At 36.4% G+C, this 26,898-nt stretch overlaps 1 protein-coding gene and 1 pseudogene across 4 annotated transcripts in view; one reads left to right on the forward strand and one right to left on the reverse strand.

Moving 5' to 3' along the window:
• The first annotated feature begins 2,613 nt into the window (after nucleotides 1-2,613).
• On the forward strand, nucleotides 2,614-7,894 carry LOC149833364 (uridine/cytidine kinase UKL1, chloroplastic-like; annotated as a pseudogene). Its single transcript, XR_016433231.1, has 6 exons — nucleotides 2,614-2,692; nucleotides 4,402-4,462; nucleotides 5,894-5,987; nucleotides 6,073-6,145; nucleotides 7,126-7,209; nucleotides 7,326-7,894. The product of XR_016433231.1 is annotated as a uridine/cytidine kinase UKL1, chloroplastic-like (transcript).
• Nucleotides 7,895-10,601: 2,707 nt separating this feature from the next.
• The window catches only part of LOC149833365 (uncharacterized), a 31,022-nt gene continuing 14,725 nt past the window's right edge, over nucleotides 10,602-26,898 (reverse strand). For 2 of the 3 annotated variants that reach the window (XM_090015090.1, XM_090015091.1), the window contains 7 exons: nucleotides 14,991-15,113; nucleotides 14,823-14,906; nucleotides 14,478-14,662; nucleotides 12,742-12,880; nucleotides 12,589-12,648; nucleotides 11,158-11,262; nucleotides 10,602-11,043 (listed from right to left, as the gene is read on the reverse strand). In XM_090015090.1, the coding sequence (XP_089871216.1) occupies nucleotides 10,930-11,043; nucleotides 11,158-11,262; nucleotides 12,589-12,648; nucleotides 12,742-12,880; nucleotides 14,478-14,662; nucleotides 14,823-14,906; nucleotides 14,991-15,113 (810 nt within the window). In that variant the 3' untranslated portion in view covers nucleotides 10,602-10,929. Of the gene's footprint in view, nucleotides 11,044-11,157; nucleotides 11,263-12,588; nucleotides 12,649-12,741; nucleotides 12,881-14,477; nucleotides 14,663-14,822; nucleotides 14,907-14,990; nucleotides 15,114-26,898 lie in introns of those variants that run through there. The other variant, XR_016433418.1, reaches the window with a different exon arrangement.

Genomic DNA, 26,898 nt, shown 5'->3' on the forward strand with positions numbered 1-26,898 from the left:
TCACAATCTTAATTCATGTTTTCTTGACAAAGAGACCAGCGTCAGTATAACAAAAAATAAATTTCAAACCAATCAAAACATTACTAAATTTATCATATGAAGCCTTAGAGGCTTGTTTAAAACCATACAAGGTACAAGGCCTTTTTTAGCTTCAAAATTTTATTGTTAATATCAACTCCCGATGGGAGATCCATGTTAACTTTCTCACAAAGTTTTTCATTTAAAAAGACATTCTTAACATCTAATTGATAAATTAGCTATTATTGGATTGAGGCAATGATAATTAAGGTTCAGACACTAGTCATCCTAGCGATAGGGGTGAATGTTTTCTCATAATATATTCTATATTCTTGAGCATATCCTTAGGCGACCAATCTTGCTTTATACCTTTATAAAAATTCATCACTTTTGGTCTTGACTTTAAATACTCATTTACATCTTATAGGTTTCTTGCCTATAAGAAGATCAACTATTTTTCAAGTGTTGGCTTTTCTAAGGGCATCGAATTCTATTTTTATTGCTTCATTCTATTGAGAGTATTTTTGATATCATTATAATGGGATGGTTCATAATAGGTGTGAAGATTTATTAGAATTCTATTTTTATTGCTTCATTCTATTGAGAGTATTTTTGATATCATTATAATGGGATGGTTCATAATAGGTGTGAAGATTTATTAAACATGCTCTAAAGTTGGGAGAAAATGAATGATAGGATACAAATCTACTAAGAGCATTAGAGTTTCGATTAGATCTCCTAAGTTGAACTTCCTCTAAGAATATATTTTGAGAAAACTTGACAAGAGCACATGGATGATTACCTTGTCCATGCCAAGTATAAATATGTATATTATTAGAGACATTTCCAATTAAACTTTCATTTTGATGACATACTTCATCAACAACCGGATGTTAATTATTAGAAACATCATTCAAAGAATAAAAAACATCAATAGAGTCAAACTCATCATATCTTGGTAAAAGATCAAATAGAAATATATAGTCAACTTCCTCTTTACTTTTTTTGTTATCAAATCCAATTTTATTTTCTAGGAAAGTGATATCGTTAAAAACATGAAGTTTTTTTGTTCTTTGGGTCAAAACAACGATACTCTTTTTTATTTTTCTTATATCCCAAGAAAACATATCCAATAGCTTTTGAGATAGTTTATCATTTTTTTGAGTAAGCACATAACACTTACAACAAAAAATTCTTAATCTTTTATAATCAAATCATTTTGAAAAAAAAAATTAAATGGAAAGACATTTTGTAAAGAGGATGAAGGTATTCTATTTATTAAGTAGATTGAGGTTAAACCAACTTTGACTCAATGTTTTTTTGGAATATCCTCATAAATGAGAAGAGTTCTAGCACTTTCTATTACATGCCTATATTTTCTTTCTGCTAATCCATTTTGTTGAAAAATTTTAGGGCAAGACTTTTGATGATAAATGTCATTTTGTTTTAAATAATTTTGAAAATCATTTGACATATATTCTTGTAAAAAATCAAAGAACCTTCAATTACAAACCAAATATCCACCAATGTTTCACTTGAGTGGGTAACAATAAAAGTGTTCTCTAAGGAACATACTCACAAATCCCAGAAACTAAAGAACACACTCATAAATCCTACAAGAAAATACACAACAAGGCACACAATATAAAAAATATATTTTATTCAATAAAATGAATGTGCCCAAAATCATAAAGGGAAGAACACCCTTATTTATACACAAAATGAAGAGGAGAGAGCACTTGAAAAGAGAGAGAGCATTAAAAGGTAGGAGAGAGGCTCCCAATGGCTAGAAATTTTAGTCATTGGAAACAAGTCAAACTGATTTGACTTACTCCAACAGCTAGAATTTCTAACCATTGGGGGTCAAAGTCAAATCAGTTTGACTTGTCCAACTATATATATTACAAAAAATATATATACATAAATGTATACGTATGTCCACTTTAACACTCTCACTCAAACACTTGCGATAGAATAACCAAAAGTTTACCTAAAAAGAAGTGAAACTTAGGAGAAAAAGAGGTTTGCTAAAAAAGTCCGTCAACTCCTCAATAGATAAAGTTAATCTCCAGCTTTGATACCATAATAAATATTTATTAGGATGTTCCCAATGAGAAACCATGAGATATGATGCTCTTATTTATAGAGTATGACATACAGTCCTTTCTTTACAACAATACCTATTTCCTTATACAATTAGAAAACTAAAATACAATGGTATGTTTTCTTAGATAAGAAGTAAACTGAAAAAAAAAACATTAATGATACGAAAACTATACAAACTTGGAAACAACAATAATACGGAGACTGCACAAACCAGGAAACGTGATGATTCATGATGAATCTGGGTATTGGATCTAGATTAGATTTGGATTTGAATCCAATATCTAAACCCAGCTGACGTTATCTCTGGATAGAGGTTGTTTCCCCAAAAAGGGGTTTGACGTCCGTGAGGTCCATGACTCCATGGTGATTCCTGTGTAATGTAACTCTCATGCTTACATGAATTTGCTTCCCCTAGGTGAGGCCATGGAAGAAAGCAAAGTACATCCATGGGACTGCTTATATATAGCATAATTGTGATTGCCATTACTGATGCCAGAATTTTATCAGGTTGTAGAGCATGGTCTCGGCCACTTGCCATTCACAGAGAAACAGGTCATCACTTCCACAGGTTTGTTTACTGGAAAAAAAAATTATTTGCAATTTATGGCGTTCACTTTTGATTATGTTTCACAATTTATTAATTTTCTATATTTGTTGAAGTCTCACCTCCTTAACTGCTAGGTTGAGTTTAGGGATATGTTGGTCAATCATACATTTTAGATTCACCTGAGAACTTGAACATCCATAGTTTAACAACTTAAAAAGAAATCCTTGCCTAAAAATGTCTTCCTGGATTCTGAAAGTCTCTTTTGGTAAACTTGTTGAAATAAATCAAAGAACAAGCATTTTCGTAGGCTTACTTGATACAGAGCCCCCTTCTCTGTTCGGTTTTTTCTTGTTTGTTTCTAGAGCTTACAAAATGCTATTCCAGCTTCTGTACCACTCCTTTAAGGTTAGATACTGTTGATCATTGAGAGCCCTCTTCTGCTACTAACAAGATGGTTCTAATTGAAACCAAGCTTATAAAAGGATCGAAGGCCCATCTGGGTCACACTGGGCTAGGAATCACCTATATAGATGGGACCCTGTAAGATAGCAATTTGTGCTGCCCATTCCCCTACAGATCTAAACTTGTAAACCAGAAAATCTGCATTTTAAAGTCAGGCTTCTAAAAGAATTGTCCCAAATTTTATGGGATCCAGGGGATCGTGTGTGTTTGTCCATCATTTGTATAGAAAGGGCCTGATAAGTTCCAGTTAGTGCTGGCTGACTGATTGTGCTGCCCACTCCCATATACATCTAAATTGCAAGCTAAAGCTATAAAAGTTACAGTCTGAAGTCATGGTTCTAAACGATCATATTAGACATAATATGGTTTTCAACAGAAATTTCTAAGTGTCAAAGGGACATGATCGCTTGTTTTGCTTCAAGTGTATGCAATTATCACAGCTGGAGTTGTTGGTTTGGTCTGCTGTGCACATGCTGCACGTACTACAGCTCATCCACTTTACGGGCTGGTCTCTTATTCATTGTGATTGGCATGTCTATGGGTAACTGATCCGAAAATGACATTTTAACTGTGATACGTTGTGTCATGCAAACCCAAACTGGATTTTACCCCTATCCTGTTCCGAGGATAGTCTTAATTGGCTATATGTTAAATTTCGGAGTTGGTGTTTTGTTATAAGCATTTTTATTAATGCTACCATCATGTGCCATGTCTAGCACGACATGTCAAAGCATGCATTGGTGGGATATAATGTGCTCATTTTGCACATCACTGGTTCATCGCATATGATCATGACTTGATGCGTGTTGCATATAAACTTGCTCATATAAAACAGGAGTTTTGTTGATTCTCTGGGTTAGAGATGAAGTTGCCAAGGTTACACGAACCAAATTCCACAAATAGTTAAACACTAAGTCATAAGGTCCCTGTTACACATTGACATGCTTAAGACCATGATGTGTTTCTCTATCAAGTTCACGAGTTGCTTGCAGATGTTATGCTCTTGATAGGGGAAGTGGTAGAAGTATGTTTATTTTTATGTTTCTGTAGTTGTCAGCAGAACATTTGCTTTGGAAGGTTGGTTACTTCATCTACACCGGAACTCCTCTTCTAGCTGTATACTGACATGCTATTCATACTTGTTCATGTATGTTTTTTCTCTTCATTTTTGTTTTAATCAGTTTTTTTTTAATCTCAATAGTCAAACAAAATTGATATTATAACTTCATGACTGAGAATGACTTTGTCTTTCACCTTGCAACTTGTAGGATCTGTATATACTGGAGTTGACTTTTCCAAGAAATTATGTGGTGTGTCCATTATTCGAAGGTTTGAACTAAAACGATGTATTTAGGTTTTGATTGCTTGTGCTCTTATGGTATTTGTTTATAATCTGTTCTTTTCATAATTCACCATCGGGACATGGATCTGATTCTGCAATATGTAGTGTAGCAATACCTTATGATTTTCTAATCCTGTGGCAAAGATATATGGATGTGCAAATGGTACTCATATTCATGTGTTTAGCAATTGCTTTCTTTTCTTTTTCAAAAAAATCCAAAAACCATTGTCACAATTTCGTTTCTTGATTTTTCTACAATCGTAAAATGGGAAAATTGGATGGAGCTCCTTCTGAGGGTAAACTATTTTTTTTGCCTTTGTTCTTTTTTAAGTAAAATGTCAAGGGCTCACTTCCCGCCTAGTTCATATATGGTTCCAAACCAAACTGAACCCATACCCGATCATATTCACACCCAGCTGGATTAGACCAGCGCCCACTTATGTCCAACCCATATCCAACTTGAACATCTCTGTTGTCCACCATGGACTGACTTGTGTCCAACCTACCCAACCCAGATCTGACCCACATGGAATTGACTTAGGTCTACTTTGGTTTGATTGGACTCTCTCCTGGCATGATCAGAGCCCATTGGAAACCATAAGAAAAAATCATATTATGATCATATCTGAAGCCACCTGCATCCAAGATGGACCAGACATGAGCCCAGATGACCAGGATTTGATATTTACCTGTTTAGATCCAAGGTGCACAATTTTGTTGTTGAATCTCTCTCTCTCTCTCTCTCTCTCTCTCTCTCTCTCTCTCTCTCTCTCTCTCTCTCTCTCTCTCTCTCTCTCTCTCTCTCTCTCTCTCTCTCTCTCTCTGCATAACCTAGGTCCAGAATGGCTGGTCTATCTGAATCAGATCTAGACTGGATCTCAGGTTGGCCCATGATGATCTCAAGCGGGTTTGAATAGCCCATATGTGTGTCTGTTGGATCCTAGTCTGTGTCAACCCTAGTTTGGGCCTAGGCTGTTTTTTTCCTTTTTTCTAAAGTAGTCAAAGGTTTTAGGTTTTAAAGGAATTCCCTCCAATTCTGTTTTGACACCTAATGAGAAGGGCAGTCCAGAAAACCCCACCTTTTTCCTGCAAAGCACTAAGCTTCAGGAAGGTTATTTGTTAATGCTTTCTATTTTGTTTTAGCTATCATTTCTTGTGTGTAAGCTTCACAATTATGCAAAATGACCTTGCTGGAGACACTGCTAGGCGATTACCTAGTCTGAGATAAGCATCTTCAGTTTTGTGAAACTAATCGCAGAGCTAGGTGGTTTGGTCCATCTAAGCAAATCTTTTCTGCCGTTTGAGTCTCAATCCAATTCTATTCTGGTTGAACCTGGCGCATCTTTACTTGGATAATGCAAACAAGTGAGAATTTGGTTCATTCAAATTTATATTATAGATCATATGGTCCATTTCAGGGGTGAGAGCATGGAGAACGCCCTGCGTCCTTGTTGCGAAGGAATTGAAATAGGGAAAATTCTGATCCACCGTGATGGTGACAATGGGAAGCAGGTCTGTTTTGTTTTCCATACTTTATAACTAACTAATGCAATTGATATCCCATAATAATTCTTTTCTTTTTTCCTCCTGAAAACAGCTCATTTATGAGAAGCTTCTCAAAGATATTTCTGAATGCCATGTCTTGCTTCTTGATCCAGTTCTTGCAACAGGTATCCCACCGTCTCCTTTTATTGTGGACAAATATTTCAAATTATATGTTATGCTGTCATTTTTGTCTCAAAGATATTTATATTTCACTTTGTGGAACAGGAACACATAGGGTTGAATGGAATTTGATCCTATGTTAAACTGGAACGTCTCTTGTATATATTTGCATGTGCAATTGTGTCTTGTTGTATGATCACCTTTGTCTTCATTCATCTGCCCATACACCTCTCTGTAATGATTACTTCTGCAAGTAGTATGCCAGAAATTGACTGGCGAATACGTAGTATTGAACAAAAATTCCCATTGTGATTCATAATGTTTGGCTTCAACCCCCTTATTTTGATAAAACTGTCTACCAGAGTTGGGGTTTTGGGGTATTTAATTTCATCCAGTTTATTTTGGTTCACATTGGATATTTTTCAAGTTTTTAAGCTTTATGGATGGAGAGGGTGCCATTGCACCGCGAATCATTTGCATTTTGTTGAATTATCTTGGGCAGGGAGAACATCTTAAGTGCATGTTTGCTGGACTGCATACAATCCATGAAAATAAGGAAAATATATCTGCAAATGATATTCATGACATTGAATTGATAAAGAATAGGAAAAGAGTTGCATAGAAATAGAGGATGAGAAAGTTGAGTTGGAATGGCAGGAGAGGGATGTAGGAGATGCTGACCTATTTATTAGGAGTCACTTTATATTTGAAATCTAGTCTTGACGTCACTCTTTTTGGCAACAAAATTGGTTAATATGGTGAAAGGAGAAGGGAAATTTTGAAGCATTTTAAGATTTCTATTTTTTGTATGCACCTTTACTTTGGTCCTTTCCTGCTAGTTTTTATGCACTTCTTTAAATTCCATACCATGTGTGCTGTAATAGCTTCTCAAAATTGTTGCTCTGTTGTTTCATAGAATATCATTCTTATACCAATGCACTTTATTTGACTGTAAAATAAAGTGTTTTTCATTGTATAAATAAAGGTAATTCTGCCAGCCAGGCAATTGAGCTTCTCGTACAGAAAGGTGTCCCAGAATGCCATATGATTTTTTCTCAATTTTATTTCGGTAAGATTTTCCTTATGCATTTTTTTTTCTTTTCTGATGGCACGTTGGACTTTTTATTTCCAATTTCAGTGTTGGTGCCTTCGTATTTAACTTGTTGGCACACTACAACATTTCAGGCTCCGGAGTGGATTCACACAATATGCAAACGATTCCCATCCGTAAAAATTGTTCAGAAATTGATGTAGCATTGAACGGCGAATCGTGTCATTCCTGGGATGGGTGAATTTGGTGACCGCTATTTTGGCACGGATTAATTTCATACCATGCATCATTGGTAATTCCATTCAATTTTATCTTTTCAAAATTACCTGTCTCGGTGAAGAAATTTTAACACTGATGCCATATTGTCTTGTTTCAAATTTCAGATAAATTTTCAGAGGTCCCCTTGTTTTGATGTCTTAGTGGCAACAGAGTGGAGCAGTCTGTTCTACGTGTTAAACATGACGCAAAAGATACAATATGTATAATTCTTCTGTGAATTGAAGGTTATGCGTGTCACCGGCTATATGTTGCTGTTAGTCTTGTTTAGTTTATTTCCCCACTATATCTGATTATCTAAATGGACAGATCATGTTTGGGGCTTCTTGTGAGAAATCAGTGAATGTCGTGGTTCAAGATGGTTTGGACATGTTGCACTAAAACTTATTTAGTTTCCTGTGGAAAAGGTTGACATGATAGTAAATGTGTCATTCAAAACAAGTTAGGAACAATTATTTAAACTAACATCCGGAGTCAAATCATTTTTCATTTAGGTCTTATTCTAAGAAGCATGGTACTGTCTTGGGACCGTTTATGGCGCTGCTTCCTATCTCTCTCACTTGTTATAAACACGACCTTAAGGCCTTGTATATTTTCAATGCTTTCTTAAGCATTTGTCTAATACAAAGCATTTATTTTTATTCTTTTGACCCTTTGTGTGGGTGGTGTGGATTGGTCAATTGGTGTTCCTTTGTTAAATCTGTTCTCAGAAATCCAGCAAAGATAAAAGAGAAAGAGAAGTTGAAGAAAAAAGAAAGAGGATGGAGAATCTGGGGAATTGTGCCCTCCTGTCTTAAGACATTGACCTTTCCCATACACATTGACAATTCATGAAAATGGCCCCTGAGATTACACGCAATTGCGAAACTATATTATTGCAGCAAGGGCTACATCATCTTAACCCATTAGTCCTCTGTTTCGTGTAACGATTAACAGTAAAAGATGCAGCAGGAGGTGCAATTTCAATATATCCTGGGTTTCAGATTTCATGCTTAATAGCAGAAGATAAAATGAAAAGAAGGTTACTCCAATGAGTATCCAGAAGCTGAGAGGAAGATTGATTCTAGTTTATCGTTAATGTGGACTTTCATACAAAGATACGCCAGAGCAGAACAGCGAGACTGCTTCAATGGCTGCACAGCCTGACTGTACGAAAACACACTCTCGACTGCGTGATGAGATCAAATGGTGTCAAATATCGAGAATACACTGACTCAAAAGTGGGGAGCAGAATAACAATTTTTTTCACCTTGGTGCCTCACATAGGAGACGTCTGAATCGGATCTTGTTCACATGGACACTAATGTTGGAGGGTCCTGAAATGATGGCTGGTATTACGTAGTATTTTAAAGATATTTTTGGGATGCTCGGGACCTTGTTTGGCAAGCTCATCGATTTTCCGTTTGCTAGACTTTCATTGCACCTCGCTGCTGGCTTGGTACAGCCGGTCACCTTAGATGAGCTCAGATCAGCGATTTGATCAGTACTGTCTGGCAAGGTTCCTGGACCGGTCAGCTTTCCAACACATTTTTTCAAACAGTTTTGAGAGGTTTGCAAGTTTGATCTTATGCAGTTTGTCTTCGAATTCATTTTCAATGGTGTTATGCTAAAAGAATTCAACCGGTCAAAATTTATCTTAATTGCATGCTGAGGACATCACTAGAACAGCTCGTACAAGATTGTGGCAAAACTGCTGGCAGAAAGACTAAAGCTCGTCTTGCCCTTGCTTATCTCCCCATGTCAATCAGCGTTCTTGAAGGGTCGGATACTACATGATGGTGTGTTCATGGCAAATAAACTTGTTCACTCTATAGTGCAATCAAGTCTTTACTAAAACTAGTCATTCTTTGCAGCAATGCTTGAGGGACTTGGCACTTCCATCTACTTTTATAAGTTGGGATATGGAATTGCTCTCGATGGCACAAGTTGTCTCAAATAATGGCGAATGTGGTTCCTTCATTAGTATGAAAACACAGCCTTAGCCATGGTTGTCCTCTTATCACCTCTTCTATTGAATGATGTGGGTGGCTCTTGATGTCATTTTCAAGAAGGCCAAGACATCAGGATTCATCGACCGGCTACCAATCGACGATCTTGATAATTTGTCACTACTCCAATATGTGGATGATGTAGTACTGTTTGGTGTTTGGTTCAGCCAGAATTTGGTTGCTATTAAAAGCATTTGAGATTGTTTTCGGACTCAATATTAACGAAAGCAAATGCAAGTTAGTAGTCATTAATGCCCCACAACATTTTGTATGCCTTGCAGAGATCCTCTTCAGTTGCAGGCAGTCTCCCTTGCCTCTAGACTACTTAGGGCTCAAATTCTTGCATAAATGTCCTAGGCAAGATCTTTGGGTGACCCTTGAGGACAAAATCCGTACTCGAATTGATTCTTGACATGGTCTCTCTCTCTCAAAACCGGCTGGGGTTATTTTAATTAGACACGTCCTGCATCATATTGCCCTATTTCACATGCCTAAAAAGTTCAAATCAAGGATAAGCATGGTTCTCTCAAATTTTCTTTGGGGAGGAAAATGTCCAACTAAAGTCCTGGTAAACTTGAAAGGGGTCACAAGCTCGTTGCAGAGTGAGGGTTTTGGGCATTAGGAGGTTGTCAATGTTTAATATTGCTCTGCTATGTCGATGGTGGTGGTGTTTGATAAATGGCGATCTTCCTTGGGTTGAGTTCTTGCTTGCCTTTTGATAGATTCGAATGGTGACAGACTTTAAATGGTCACTAAGACAGGATGGTATATTCACTGTCGCTTCATGCTACTCTGACGGCATGGACTGCTTTCCTAGAAGGGTCATTTAGGGTGTGGGACCTTCACCTCGTGGTCAATTCTTGGCTTGGCTCTTTGTGACCGTTTGCAAAAATGGAGAATTCAACTAGAAAACCGATATTGCTCAAGCTAACAAGATTTCGAATCAACTGTGCATCCATTTTGATTATGCTCATTCCTTCAATTTCTGTTTAAATCAACATGGCAAACCCTTTCCTTGCAACTAAACCCGGTTTGGCTGAATGAAGATATTTCTTGGTTAGGAGCTTCTTTGTTGGGGCCCTTTGTTAATGTAGCCGCGGTGGCTACCTCCTCTATGTAAATTCTTCTATCTTGAGACGAATCCTCTACGTCTATACTGATTCTTTCATTAATAAATTCATTCTTACAAGGCCAGGAGAATGAGAATAAATTGCAGAACAGGACTGAATGAACCGACCGTGGGTTATCATCCCCGTGGGAGAGAGCCGGTTAGCACCCAGACAGCCCAAGTCATCCAGTGCGAGTACAATACATATACACGACACATATATTACACAAGGCATACTCAACCTGTCTGCAATTGGGGCACGTTGTCAACCCAATAGACGGCCTATATTCGCCAGCGGAGAACAGAGAAGAGGACGGCATCGACAGTGAAGATGCGAGAGCATGATAGATCATCTAAAAGTAGCAGCTACATGAAATAGGAGAGAGAGGTCTTCTTTCTTGATCCACCTTCCCCATACAAATCATTCCACTGTAGCAACTCACTCATATTTGTTGATTCTGACGATACACTCGCACAAACCTGGCAGGCACACATTGAACGGGATTGATGAGAGAGAGAGAGAGAGAGAGAGCAATGAAAGGGCCATTTTAACATTTTAGGAATCTGGAATTCAACAAAAATAGTTGAACTTGCCTGTTCGTGGGCATATCTGAAATCTTCCATGTTCAAAGACCGTACATCTGCACCGCTGCTTAGCTCAGGAGCTGGCCTACCTTCCATCAATGCTAATGCCCTCTCCTACAAGCACAGATCACGTGTACCTCATAAGTGATTGCATGCTTAAAAAGGGGAGAAAATCATATTCAAGATGCCAATCAACTTTATTTTTTTTCCATCACTGCCAACCAATCTTTTCAAGAGTACTCCAATCTGCACAACAAATAACTCTGGATTATAATACCAGTCCTATAGATAAGACTGGACAAGCTTTCAAATCACTTTAGTTGGTTGTTTCATGCCAATTATGGGCGACCTTGCTTGAAGAGAAGACCCTGAGCCTTGACACATGCAAGTTACAGTGACTTCAGATCCGCAGAGGTTTCTGTTGTAATCTACTAGTGTATTGAGGAAGTGAATTTATATCGCATCTATCTGTTCTTCTAGAATTATCTCTCAGATATTAGTGTAAAAAACATAACTCCAACCATGAAAGATGGTCTATCATGTACGACATATGATACATGTGGCTCTAAATGCCAAGTAATTGGATGACCCATATATAAAAACATTACAAGAACAAGTTGACAATGTCGCATGATGTACGGCGTCACATTATAATGTCAATTTCCTCATGATAAGAGTTTGTTGGCCTTACAGACTGGTTTATCGTACCTAAACTTCATTTACACAAGAGCAGTGTATTTATTGAACACATCCATCAGGTTATTTCAATCACACTGACCTTAAAGATTTGGGAAGATATGCAAACGGAAACTGAATTTGGCGAAATAACTGGTCAGTGTCACTAATTCATAGTCATCGCAATGGAAACATGAGAAGATAGACAGAACTAATAAGTTATGTATAGAACCACCCTTACAGGCGGCAGAAAGTCCAAGGATCACAATGCACATAGATTAAGGCACCAGAGGGTAGTGACTTATCAGCTTGACAAACCATCCAGATCTTGCAAGGGAAACCTGATCTAGACCTAGGTGAGATCTATGTTTGAATCTATTCAATCCAGATTCAAATAACATTTTCCTGTATTAGCAAAAATGACATGAATCACACCCAATCCAACCCAGATTGTGAGGTCTGGCTCCATCATGCAGGAGCAAGTTCTTATCTGGATCCAGATTCTTAAAAAGAGCTGAGTCCATGTCTAGATATATCAGCCCTAATGCCAGCCCTATATCAGTATACAGCCATTAAAAAATGCACATATAGGAAAATTGATAGAGATACCAAAGTGGCAAACTAGCACCATGTGGCAGCTCTGAACGTATAAAATAAATAAGGCAGAAGACCATGAGATGAGATGGAAGAATCTTCACGTATGCAAAATATATAATCAGAAGCAGAAGAGTCAAAAAGAGGTTTCAAACGATGACTGATTTCAACCTTTTTTTCCTTCGCCAGTATTTCCCGAATAGGACAGTGTGCAGCTGTAACACAAAGGTTCTGCAACATTATGGGGAAAAGAAAAAAAAGTGGAGTCAGAATTAAAGCAGTTCAAACATTTGAAGAGAACTCCCAGTGAAGTGCAAAGAAGACCTTTAGATCACTTCCAGAATATCCTTCTGTCATATTTGCAAGTGTCTCAAAATCAATATCTGGTGTCAACTCTTCCTTTATCAATATCACTTTTAGTATCTTTGCCCTATTTGGTGCATCTGGCAAGTTGACCATTAACCTAAAAATGTTTAAAAGTCAGATAGCATGAGTTCAATAATATCAAGATCCACGTGAAATCAAAGTAGTAAGTTTAGAAATCCCACTAGTAATTGGACAAATAACATTTTACCTATGTCACAGGGACATGTTAAAATGGTGCCATGTCATGCCTGACACGCGCAGACACGAGATACGATGCAGTTAGGACACAACACGTGACTGATACTTTTGTGACCAAATCAGACTCGATCAACTGTGTCAGGCTTTTCAGGGTCAATTTTGACCTTTTCTGAAGCTTAAAAAATAAAAAAATAAATCGAGAAAAGAGGGGAAGGGGTGTTCCGACTGAACCCTAACCCCTGTCCCCCTCTCATCTCTCTTACGCTCCCTTCTATTCACCTGTGGCGAGCCGGTGATGGAGATCGACCCCTCCAGCCGACAACGGCATTCCAACTAGACGAAGAGGTGAGTGGTTGGATGATGCATGCTGCAGGTCTCTCTCTCTCTCTCTGGTGGAAGACCAAAAGGGGGAAGAGGAGGGTTGTGCGACAGTCCCTCTCTCTCTCTGAGGACCGAGGACTGCAAAGGAGCAGGAGAGTTGATCCTTCAAAAATGAAAATGAACCCCTAGGTTTTGACTTTTGATGGATATTTTTTGGGGTTTTTGGTTATCTGGTGCAGAAGTTAAATGGGTTGTTCTGATTTTTTGATAAGCTTCAAAAAAAAAAAAAAACCTTAGTTCTAGATAGGTTTTTGGTTTTTTTAGTTTGTTTGGGGTTCCGGTTTTGGGTGAATGGTGATGGCATGATGGGGCTTTCCAAATATCTATTGAATATTTGAATTTGTGTTTGTAAATTTCTGTTGCTTAATTCTTTCTTTGCTTAAAATTAATTGCTTTATTGCCATGTTTACAATTTAGTTTTTTTTTCAGTGAGTGACTAAGTGCTTCTGGGTTTTGTGCTTGACTGGTTGTAACTGGAGGGGCTGCAAGCTTGCAATTGTGAAGTGTGAATCGTGGCGTGTGCTTGTGAAATTTTTAACTTGTTGTCAGTTGTGACTTGTAAGTATGAAAATCAAGGGGAAAAATACACAAGGGGATTCAAGTTTTAGACTTGTTAGTTGATGATTGCTACTTAAGATTAATGCATGATAAGTTGGAATTTTAGATTTTTTTGCATAGTTTACAATATATATATATATATATATATATATATATATATATATATATATATATATATATATATATATATATATATATAATACATGCATGTCCTCATGTCATATTTTTAAAATTTTCTCGAATCCGTGTCACGCATCTGAATCCTGTATCCGTATCTTTCTGTGTCTTTGTAACATAGCATTTTACAAAATAGGGGACCATACAGTGGGAGGATGGTCCAGAATCTACAGTTAATTCTGGACCGTCCATCCTGCAACAATGGGCAGCCCCCCTCTCTCTCTCTCTCTATATATATATATATATATATATATATATATATATTGCAAAATGCTCCTGTTGCAAGGTTACTCCCATCCTACAATTAGCATTTATGATTAAGTGAAGGTGATGAAAAACAAGTTTATGTTGGTAGTCTTCCAAAAATAGAAAACAAGTACCTTCTAGGGAGCCTTCTAATAACAGCCTCATCAAGGTCAAAAGGCCTATTTGTAGCTGCCAGTACCAGCACGCGCTCTTTATCTTTAGTGCGCAATCCATCCCAGTTGACCATAAATTCATTTTTCATCTTCCGCATGGCTTCATGCTCACCAGGATTTTCTCGACGACCCAGCAGACTGTCCACCTATTTAGAGAGATAGATACACAAATCTCAAAATATTAATCCATCTTTAGACAGTTCTATAAATCAAGTGAAAAAACATTATACTTGCGTATCAGAAACAAATACTAATACACCGTAATTTCTTTAGGAAATTGCAGATTGCATGAATACATGAGCTTACCTCATCAACAAAGATAACACTAGGAGCAATTTTGCTAGCAAGAGAGAATACAGCTTTGACAAACTTTTCACCCTCACCAAACCACTAATAATAAATAGAATGATTATTTAGTCATTCAGGGTAGTGAAAAGATGTGCTTATCTTAACTTAAGCAACCACTGGAAGTACCTTAGATGTTATGCTTGACATTGAAATATTAATAAAATTTGCACCAGCTTCAGTGGCAACTGCTTTTGCAAGCATTGTCTTCCCAGTACCTGGGGGGCCAAATAAAAGTATGCCCTTGCAAGGCTGTGAAAAGGAGTGCCCATCAACATAAGAACGTGTTTGAAACATTAATAAATAACTCAAAAGACCTACATTACAAATGTGAAGGATCAACAGAAAATTCAGGATATCTTGCTTCTATTTTTTTAACAGGAATGATATATGAAACAAGCTTTCATAATAAAACAAGACTAAAATTAACTCAAAATGAGGTGGAAGTAATTTTAAAATTGTATGCATGAAGGCAACTCAAAAAAAGAACTCTAGCATCACATTGTGGGAAAAAAACAGTGAACTTCCAGCAGCAAGAAGCATCCCAAGGTTAAACTCCACAGAATTCTGCAAATCAAAATCCGCATGGACATCACACATCCACAGATCTTGCCTGATACTTCTCAAAGGTTCATTGGAGACCTTTTTTCCCCAGCAGGCAGTATCAGAAGCACTCTACTCATCCAAAACCGCAAGTGTTGTTATATCTCAAACTGGCAGGATTTTATTATGTCGCAGAGAACATCAAGGGTTGGTAGTTTTGTTATCCCGTTATAATCAGAAGATAAGGACTGCATCCATCATCTTGGTATATAGTTTATTTGGGCCCATAATAGAAAACCAAATCTCCTAATCAAGCAGGCTTGTAAAATGAACTTAACATTATAGACACATAAGCTTTCATTGTTTCAGTATCAAAAGTCTCATTTCTCCAACTATTGGGGAAAAGAGAAAGTTTCATCCATCTCAAAATTATTTCCAAACATTTTGCTTTAGTTTCCCACTATTTTCCAATTTTCTTTCATAAACAGGAAATTCAATCACCATTCCCTTTTCAACATTTTTATATTCATTTTATGTTCTTATATTTCAAATTCTTGCCCAGTTTTCCTCATGAAAATTGGATGGAACATAAAATATGAATTTCAGTTCCATTACATGCTAGTGGGATTAAACCTTTGAGTTGTTGCCTTTGCATCTGCTTATCCTTCACTTCTTATGCCATCAAGACAAATGACTGCAAAATAGGTTGATCAGTTCCCTCAAGTAGACAACTTGCTAAAAGATCACCTTAACGAAGACCAAATGGATGACTAATGACTCAACTACCAATGGAGCAGGTTAGCAGAAAGCATCCCTTCATAAAAACACTCAAAAAAGGATAAGTGTGTCCACTAATTCCAAGTAACAGACCAAAATATGGTCAGCTCCCCTTTGATAATGGCAAACCAAATCTCATCACAAACCATACACACACATCCTGATCAAAATTCTCTATACCCTCCAGCTCTAGCAGATTCTAACATTCTTAAAATTACCCCAGTTTTTGCCTCAAAGCCAGTACAATTAACATGGCTGAGATATAAATGTAGGACCCTGGGTCATGATACCTAGGGGCTAAAGGCGTCTCTATTGCAAGCACTGCATGGAGGCCGGTCAAACCATTAATCAGATGTTCCACAGAAATTTCAACCTTGGCACCCAAACCACAATATGGGGGTGAAGTTTCTCCTGACTTTGAGTTTTATTATCTCCAGGACAAGACCGGTAGGTGAGATGTAGACATACAAGGGGTTGGTAGTTTAGCTTACCGTATAGGGTTTCATATTTGATGTTGATTTGTCGATGTCATCAACATAATTTTTGTTAAGCAAAAGATATCCACATTGAATCAGTTTCATGTTTGGCAGTCATTTTAATTGAAGTATGCTTCCTTCTCAAGATATGATACCTGGACACTCCATTTTTCCCTCCGTACCCATGTCGACATGCTTGTCCCATTTCGACACCTGGACACGCCATTTTATGCTCCGTACATACAAATTTGTATTCAATTTATAATTAAGAATTATATTTTCCAAGGTTGTAAGCATTGTATCGTAACCCATATCGATCAGGCCCAAAGTTAGATACGTATCGTATCGTAAAAAATCGTAAAGTTTTAATAAAAAAATTCTTAAATTTTCAAAAAAAATAAGAAAAATAAAAAAAAACTTGAAAAAAAATCTAAAAAAAAACCATAAAATCACATATGAAGCATTTATGTCTCTATGAGCTGCATAAGACATCATCAAACAATGATGAGTTGCATAAGATAAAACTATAATATTACATATCAAAATAATTATGTGCTATCAATGGCATGCATAAGACATTGAACCTTAAATAATCAAAATAATATGCTATAAATGGTAATCTCACAAGGAAAATGCAAACTATGAAATAATATGCATATTAAATAACGAATTTAAGCTAAAAAGTCACAAGATTCATAATAATGTGTGTTTACATAACAAAAAAAAACAGTGTTTTTTAATGCTTAAAATTTTTATATAACTATTTTTTTTATTTCAAACAAAAATGAATTAGATAACATCAATCATTGAGTATCATCAACATTATCTTCTTCTTTTTTGGAAAAAAATCTCTCCAAATCACTCTTAAGCTCTTTAGGGATGAATATGAACCAGCCCCAAGGGGCCTTATATGTTTTCGAATTTTTTTTTGAAATAAGTGCATTTAAACTGCATTTATAGCATATCTTAAGATACACCCCGTATCGTAAGATAAAAGGGGCGTATCATAAGATACAAGGGTGTATCTTACGAAACATCCGGATCGAGATACGGGTATGTATCGTATCGAAACACCCCATAGAAATGACACATATTGTACCGTATCATACGATACGGTATTACTCTTACAACATTGATATTTTCAATTTATAACTTTATATTTTCAGTATATAATATATATTTTAGATATAGCATATATATTTAGATTATATTCAGTTTATCTTGAATTTATTTTGCATTTATGTGATATTTAATACATATATATAGTCGTGTTCTTGTACCCACATTTTTTGAAATTGTCATGTCGTCCCCGTACCCGTACCCGCACCCATGTGACATAGCTCTCATGCATGAAAAAATATTAGCTTAATTTGACGAACAGTTAACCAAAGTGCAATGGCCTCTAGAAGAGAAGGCGTTTTAATACTTACAAGTTGTGAGTTACTTGAGAACCAAGACATCCATCTACATATGAAGTTAACTGATTGTTGTTGATTTAAGGGAGAAGAAGAAAAAGAAATAAAAGAGGAGATAAAAATGCAAGGGGAATCAACCAAAGAGGGAAAGAAATAAAAATGAGGCAGATTAAAACTCTGGAACACTAGAACACAATAAAACTCTTCCTTTTTAATAGCTTTTTCCCAAAATTTAAAACTCTAGAACACAAAAAACCAGACCCTCACTATTCCCACAAACTCTAGAACACTAGAACTCAATAAAACTCTTCCTTTTTAATTGTTTTTAGTTTTTCCTAAAAAATTAAAGCTCTAGAACACAAAATAACATACCCTCACCATTCCCACAATATCCTAGAACATTTTTACTTAAGCCCTAAAACTCTTTTTATTTGAGATAATTGGATGATTTGGAATGCAATCAAATATGCTCACATACAATTTATAGCTTCCCAATACCATAAAACACAAAAAATAACCAAAGCTAGCAAAAGATCACACTGGTACCAAAGGGACAATCAGCAAGCCCCCTGGAAAACATCCGTTATGAATATGACTATAAGGGATGTTCTCCAACCCACAGCTACATCTTGATGATTTCAGACCTCTTTCAGTTGTGAAATCAAATAACAATAGAAGGGAAAGAAGAAGAAGAAGAAAGGGACACAAGAGAGACAGCCAAAAGAGGATATGTTGTCCTGTACTTCCCCTCTCCTTTTTCTATTAACTTTATGTGGGGTATAAAGTCAAAAATACCCCCCTTTACAAAAAGTAACTACAGTCTATGTACAAGCATATTCAAACGTGAGAAATATAAAGGATGACAAAAAAAGACCTCTACCTCATAACACTCCCCCTCAAGTTGAGATGAAAGACATCTATCATTCCCAACCTGCTTACAAGGTCATCATGATTTGCTTTGCTCAATGCCTTAGAATATCCGCCAGTTGCTTTCCAGTATGAATATACACCACTTTGAAAATCTTCTTCTCAACTTTTTCTCGAATAAAATGGCAATCAATGTCAATATGTTTGGTGCGTTCATGATGAACGGAATCGTTTGCTATATAAATTGCCGCCCAAAGACTTCTCAACTCATTATAGTATTCACTTAACGTTATTCCACCTTGTTTGCAACTATGAATCCTATCCAACACATTGCATTTCCTCGATAGCCTTCTTTGACTATGCATCTATCACCGCATCCCAAAGCTCCTTGGCAGTGTCCAAATTCATAAGTCTCATGGTAGGATCCATTGATTGCAATAACTAAGCCATAACTAAATAGTTCTCACTTTCCCAATCCATATAATCGGGATCATTCTCACTAGATTTGCAAACACCACCATTAATGTATCCAAGTTTTTTCCTTGACCAATGGCTATTTTCACCGACCATGACCAAGCTTCAAAGTTTATTCCATCAAAACGAATACTGGGGATTTGCAAATAAGAGTTATCACTAGCATGAATAACAATAACACTAGTTTGCTTAGTGCCACTAGTTTTTTCTCCCAATGTGTATGTAGGTTTCTCCACACCGGAATTTGAAATCTTTTCAAACAAAGAAAATAACCATTTGCTCACCAAGAACTAACACACAGGAATTTGACATTTTTTCATGTAATATCGCACATGTTCACACTTAGCCAAATTGGAGATTTTCGAAAATTTGGCTAAGTATAGAAGAAAATCAGTTTAACCGCAATAATAGGCCTATGTTCTATGAGTCTGGGATTGACCCAGGTCTCATCGAAAAGGTCTAAACGACACAACTAAAAAGGTGCAAAAAAGTTTTATTTTTGACCTTTAAATTCAAGCAAAATTCGGGTTAAATTCGAACAAATTTCAGAAGCGAAATCCGAGTTATATATCATTGAACGCATCTCGAAATTCTGAGCATAATGATATTTTACTTTTCTGAATTCGAACTGTTGTTGGCCCAAAAAACGTAATTTTTCAAAAAAGGACCGCCTTTACAGGCCAGGTTCTGGATCCAATACATACAATCCAAATTAATATGGATCTAAACTCAGTCCAAGACCTATATTACTTAGAAATTGATCCAACCCAAGATCCAAATGATTTTTGGATGTGGATCTTAGATTTGGATCCAAATCCAAAACTCATACTCAAAGAAAATACCGCTTTAAATTCAATATACAAGTTTGAATTGAAGTTATTTAAAGTTAAAAAGACTCCCAAAAGTTTTTGAACATTTATTTATTAATAAATACTTAATAAATAATTAAATTAATATTAAATGGTAATTAATTCCGAATTTCAGAAGTTAGCTAATTAGGTTCTCTCGAAGAATCTACTTTAACCATAAGATAAGAAGAGTAAAAAGGTAAGTCAAGGTGAAAGAAGGTAATTAGTAAAAGAAATTTGAAAAGGTTACCAAAAAAGACAGAGTTAGAGAAAATGTAGGAAAAGTAAACATTGGAGATAGAGCTGCCCCAATATGAGAAACCCTAGAGGGGCGTCACCTTCTAGGGGCTCTCTTTATTTAAACACAAAAAAAAATCGTGTGTTAGAAAGAGAAAAAAAAGAGAAAGAGAGAGAGAGAAGGGGAAGAAGAAGGAAGAAGCCATCTTCCTCAACGCATATTTAAAGCTCTTCCGATCTTTTTTTTCAAGCTTTAAAAAGGTACGGGTCTGTTTCTTTTGATTCAATTAGGGAAAAAGAGCGTAAATGTGATTTAGGTGATATTCTCTAAAGAAGATCATGAATCTGGTCCGTTTTCCACATTCAAAATAGGGAAAACTGACATATGTATGATAATCTAGTTTTATTTCAGATTTGGGATTTGATTTCCATATAACATGTGTTATTTGTATTTCAGAGTTATATACATATGTGCATGTATATATATATATATATATATATATATATATATATATATATATATATATATATATATACTATGTCACAGGGATTCGGCTAGCAGGGGGCCGCACCCGTGTCAACATGATTCGACGCGGGTGCGGGTGCGGTCAACCCGATCCTGGGTGCGTTGACCGCACCCAAGGTCATTTCGGTCCATTTTTTTGGATTTTTTTTTTTAAAATTGCCCTACGAAATGGGTTGCGGAATTTAAAAAAAAAATCTGCTGACAGATGCTTGATGCTGCTCTTGTTTTATAAAGGGGCACTTGTGTCCACAACATTTCACGAGCTTTGTTGGCATCCCAGATTCCCATGCTATTCCTGCCTCCAAACAATTAATTCGCAGCGTTGGAAAACACACTGTTAACTTGAAAATGATGATCCATCTTCCTCAAAAATTAAAACCAAAATTCAAGAGCCTTTTGAAGTCTTTATCTTTCAAGGCTTCAACGATCCAGATCCTTCTTCGTCAAGGATTTTCTCTCTCCATAATAAATGATAATGATGGTGGTAGCCTTGGTGGCTATTAGTATTCACTTTTCTCCTGACGAGATGGGTGCTCTAGTCGTAGCCTTGTGTAGACCTCTCTTTTCCACATGTCAAATCCAATAAATTTCTTTTAGTTGTCTGTCATCTGTGTGCAACTGTATATAAAATGAAATTTGAAGAACCCTAAGCAGTGGCGTGGCAGTGGAGCCGTAGGCCTCGTGAAGACTCTTTCCAACAGACCACATCAAACCTTTGCTAATATTTTTTTTCGTGAAGATCAGGGAATTTCAGACATGATTGAAACATGACAGTCAGCAGAACGCAGTAGGCTGGGTCGATAACTGGACCCCGACCCGCGCTGGGGGAACCTACGGTATATATATATATATATATATATATATATATATATATATATATATATATATATATATATATAATTGGACAGACCTGTCCATGGAATAATCAGACAGATCCGACCCCACTTCAGTTCTGGACAGAACATGACAGATCTGTCCCAATGCACTTGTTGTCCAAACTGGACAGATCGGTCCACTGCGATGGTGGACAGATCTGGAAGGGTGTGCTATGTTGGCTATGGTATAAAAAAAAAATTGGTGTCTTTTTGGTCCAAGACAGGACGGACAGTTGTCCAGTCCCAGCCTGGACAGTCGGCTAGGACAGAACAGTTTGTTGTTCATGTTAAATTATGTATCAAATATTGTAATCTCATATATATTTTATATATATAAAAGGTGATACATATACATATATGATATATATGTATATGTATTTACCTAATTATATATATGAAATATATATTTCTTTATTATTAGTCGTAGGGGTAGTTTAGTCATTTCTCTATTCTTGCGCATATTCAATTTACGAATATGCTTGTAATTTTGGTTTTTTATTTTCCTTTTATTTATTATTTTTTGTTTTTTTTTACTAAAGTCAATGCACCTTGGGGGGGGCACTCTCATAGACGTTGGGCCCCTCCAACGTCTATGAGTTGGCCCCTCCAAGGCCCTCCTCATTGTATAAATAGGGGCATTCCCCCTTGTATTCCCATGGCTTTGGGTCAAAACCCAAGTATTAAATAAAGTTTTTTTATTCATTTTTAGTGCATTTGTGAGATTGATTGATTTGTGCTTTTGTGCGCAAGTGTTCTTTGTGTTCTTATTGTGCATGTGTGTACTTGTTATTCATCAAGAACATTGGGTCTTGATTATAGTATCTTGTTGAAGATACTTTTACAAGGTATGAGAGTTTGGTTTGAGGAAGAAAGACCGTGCCTTCTCCACATTCTTAGGTGCCTCAAAAAACGTGCCTTCAAGCCATTGGAGATAGAAGTGGATCATTTCCTTCGGCCAATATTTTAGAAGTCTTCTTTGTCAAGAAAGACTTAAACCTATTGAGGTACGCGTTTCTTTTTATTTGTATCCTCTCTAATGGGCGAAAAAGACTCTCACTTCTCCCTCGGGTTTAAACTCAATGGTTCAAACTATCATGTTTGGGCCGGTAATATGGAAGCCTATATTAAAGGGAAGGGGCTTTGGGGGTATGTTCAAGGATCGTTACCGGAACCCGAACAAAAAATTACTATTATGGAAAAAGGAGATATAAAGATTCTTGAAGGAGAAGAAAGACAAAGAGCTCTTGAAGATTATTCAAAGAAACATGACGAATAGGAAATGAAAAACTTCAAGATCTTATAGTGGTTTTTCTCATCCGTTAAAACTAAGATCAATGCCAACATCATCAAATTCAAGAAGGCTTCCGAAGCTTGGCTATATCTTGAAAAAATGTATACATCAAGAGATTTATCGCACAAGTACTACCTTAAAAAAAGGGCATTAACCTTACAACAAAATGAGATGACTATTCGGGAATACTTTGCCGAATTGTCTTCCATTTGGGACGAATTTGCTATACTTGAACCCAAATGGAGTGGTGAAGCTATCGAGCTTAGACACAAGCAACTTGAGAAAGATCGCTTTTTTAACTTCCTAAATGGCCTTAGACCCGAATTTGAACAAATTTGGTTCTTTTTTCTTTCTTCTTTCATGCCTCCCTCCATTGAAGATGTTATTACTAAATTGAGAGGGGAAGAAACCCGTATGGGTATTAGTAAGAACAAACCTAGCATCCTTGCTACCTCTCCTATTCAAGAAGAAAGCGAAGGAGTGAATGTCGTTTCAAGACCAGGTAACAATGTGAAGACTTACAAACCTCCTCACTTCAAAAATCAAAATCAAGGAGAAAATAGGCAAAATGGAAAAATATACTATAGCAAACTAAATTGTCATTTTTGCAAAGAACCGGGGCATATCAAACTTATTTGCCCAAAATGAAAGAAATTGCTTACAATGGCTACCACATCTCAACCGGAAGAACAACCATCCTCTTCCAATGGGTCTCTCTCTTTACAACAATTTGTGGAAGCTCTTCAACCTCTTCTCAAGGGAGAAACTTCCGGAACCGCTATGACAACCTTTTTACCCCCGGGTAAAATATCTTGGCTTTTAGATTCCGGTGCATCATTTCATATGACCCCAAGTGCTGGTTCTCCTTCCGAATATTCTAAAAACTCTTTTCCATCTTTTGTCTCAACGACGGATGAAACATCTCTTGAAATTAAAGGAATAGGCAATTTTGAAAAACAAGTTTTTTTTATTCCAAAAATTAGATTCATACCAAAACTAAATTTGAATTTACTTTCAGTTTCTCAACTCTCAGACTGTGGTTGCGATATAAAATTCTCTTTTGATAAATGTTGGATACAGGATCGCCGGTTCGGGAGGTTGATTGGGGAAGGCTCTAGGAGAGGAGATCTCTACTATGTTGACTCTCTCCAACTTCCCAAGAATCAATTTTGTAATGTTGTCCAAAACAAGGATATTCATGTATGGCATAAGAGACTTGGACATCCAAACATTGTTAAAATTTCATGTTTACCTTTTGTTAAACACCTTTGTAAAGGAGATTTTGTATGTGATGAATGTATTCTTGGGAAAATGAAAAGTTTACCATTTTATCAAAGATCCATGTTTATAACGAAACCTTTTGAAATCGTTCATTCCGACGTATGGGGTCCGGCTCCTGTGATATCTAGAGAAGGATTATCATATTACATGATTTTTGTTGATGATTACACTAGGTATTGTTGGATATATTTTCTCAAACATAAACATGAAGTGTTTTCGACTTTTAAAACTTTATGATTTTAAATCAATTCAATGAAAACTTAAAAATTCTTAGATCAGACTCCGAAGGAGAATACCTCTCAAATGAATTCAAGAGTTATCTTGAAAGTTATGGCATTCTCCATAAAAAATCTTGCCCAAAAACTCCTCAAAAAAATGGATTAGCAGAACGAAAGCATAGGCATATTATTGAAACAACTCGAACTTTACTTATTTCACAAAACATGCCAAAAACCCTCTGGGCTGAGGCAACCCTTACTTCAATCTATCTTAGAAATAGACTTCCATCAAAGAAATTGAACAAAATTTTTCCTTTTGAAAAATTATACAAGAAAGAACCTGACTATAGCAGGTTAAGGGTTTTTGGTTATAAATGTTTTGTCCTTACGAATAAAAATGATAAGCTTTCTCCAAAGGCCATTTATTGTGCCTTTCTTGGTTATTCAGAAACCCAAAAGGGTTTACGGTGTTATGATGTTAGAAATGACAAATTATATGTATCCAAAAATATGAGTTTTTTGGAAAATCTTAGTGGTTTTGAAAGTCTTAAAACTCATAATGAGAATGTGGATTATTCCTTTCTGTTTGAATTGTTAGCTAAAGATGATGATACAAGTGATGATGAGTCAACTCAAAATGACTCTAAGTGATAACGAAATCGAGAAAACTATCACTCCTCTGCTCTCCCCGCCATATCAATATATCGATGAGGGATCATCTAGAGATCCCATCACCTATGTTCATAGAGATAAAAACACCTTCAAAAGTGCTCTTGAAAGATATGATGACACCAATAGGTCTGTTCCTCCTAGGGAAGAGAACCTACGAAGAACTGAAAGACCTAGGAAAGCTCCCTCTGGGTTTATCTCATATGACTCTTTTTCACCTAAATATAGGGTCTGTCTTAGTGTCACTCATTCTTACGTAGAACCTAGAAATTTTGAGAAAGCACGAAAATGTTCTGAATGGGTAGAAGCTATGGAGAATGAACTTGGTGCTCTAAGAAGAGCCAAAACTTGAGAGTTTCAAGATCTCCCCAAGGGTAAGAAAGCAATAGGATGTAGATGGGTATTTAAGGTAAAAACTAAGAGCGACGGATCCCTTGAGAGATATAAGGCTTGTTTGGTTGCAAAGAGATATAGTCAAGAATATGTGATTGACTATGAAGAAACTTTTGCGCATGTGGCCCGAATGGTCACTATCCGATGTCTCATCACTGTTGCTCCCATCAACAAGTGGAACATCTATCAAATGGATGTTAAAAACACATTCCTAAATGACGATCTAAATGAAGAGGTATATATGAATGCTCCACCTAGAATGGAGACTCTCAAAGGGAAAGTGTTTCGCCTTCGAAAAACACTTTATGGTTTAAAACAAGCCCCTATGGCTTGGTATGATAGATTTAACTCCGTAATGTTAGAAAATGGTTTTTCTTCCTGTTTCACTGACACGGCCTTGTTTGTTAGAAAAGCCAATGCAGGGATTGTAATCTTGCTTTTGTATGTGAATGATATGCTTATAACCGGTAGTGATTCTAAATGAGTTAAAAGCATAAAATCAATTTTGAAAAATAAATTTGAAATGTTTGATTTGGGTTTTCTAACTTATTTTTTGGGTATTGAAGTAGCATACTCTCATAGAGGGTATTTTTTTATCTCAAACTAAACTTGTCCCTGAGATTATAGACAGGTCTGATGATAAGGTTTGTGAAACTCCTGCTATAGTGGAAACCAAGATGAAGATTGATGATGGTATTCCTCTATCCGATCCCACCCTTTATAGACAGCTTGTGGGATCATTGATGTATCTAAGTATTACTACACCAAATATTTCTCATACAGTTCATACTGCAAGTCAGTTTCAACATGCACCAACATTAGTTCACATGAGTGCCATCTTGCGGGTCATAAGATACATAAAGGGTACACTAAATAAGGGAGTATTATTATTTTCTTCTTCCGAATTAAAATTAATTGCTTATACTGACTCTAACTGGGGAGGTGACCCAAATAATTGCTTATTCTTATCACTCCACCACTAGTTTTGTGTGTTTTTAGGAGACTCACTGATCTCGTGGAGATGCAAAAAACAGCAGAAAGTGTCTATATCCTCAACTGAAGCTGAATATCTTGCTATGACAACTACTACCATGAAAATCGTATGAATTCATCAGCTACTAAAAGACATGGGGATCACATTAGAAGG

The sequence above is a fragment of the Nuphar pumila genome, chromosome 7, assembly GCF_984573655.1.
Source record: "Nuphar pumila chromosome 7, dmNupPumi1.hap1.1, whole genome shotgun sequence".
In the NCBI taxonomy this organism is placed as follows: domain Eukaryota; kingdom Viridiplantae; phylum Streptophyta; class Magnoliopsida; order Nymphaeales; family Nymphaeaceae; genus Nuphar; species Nuphar pumila.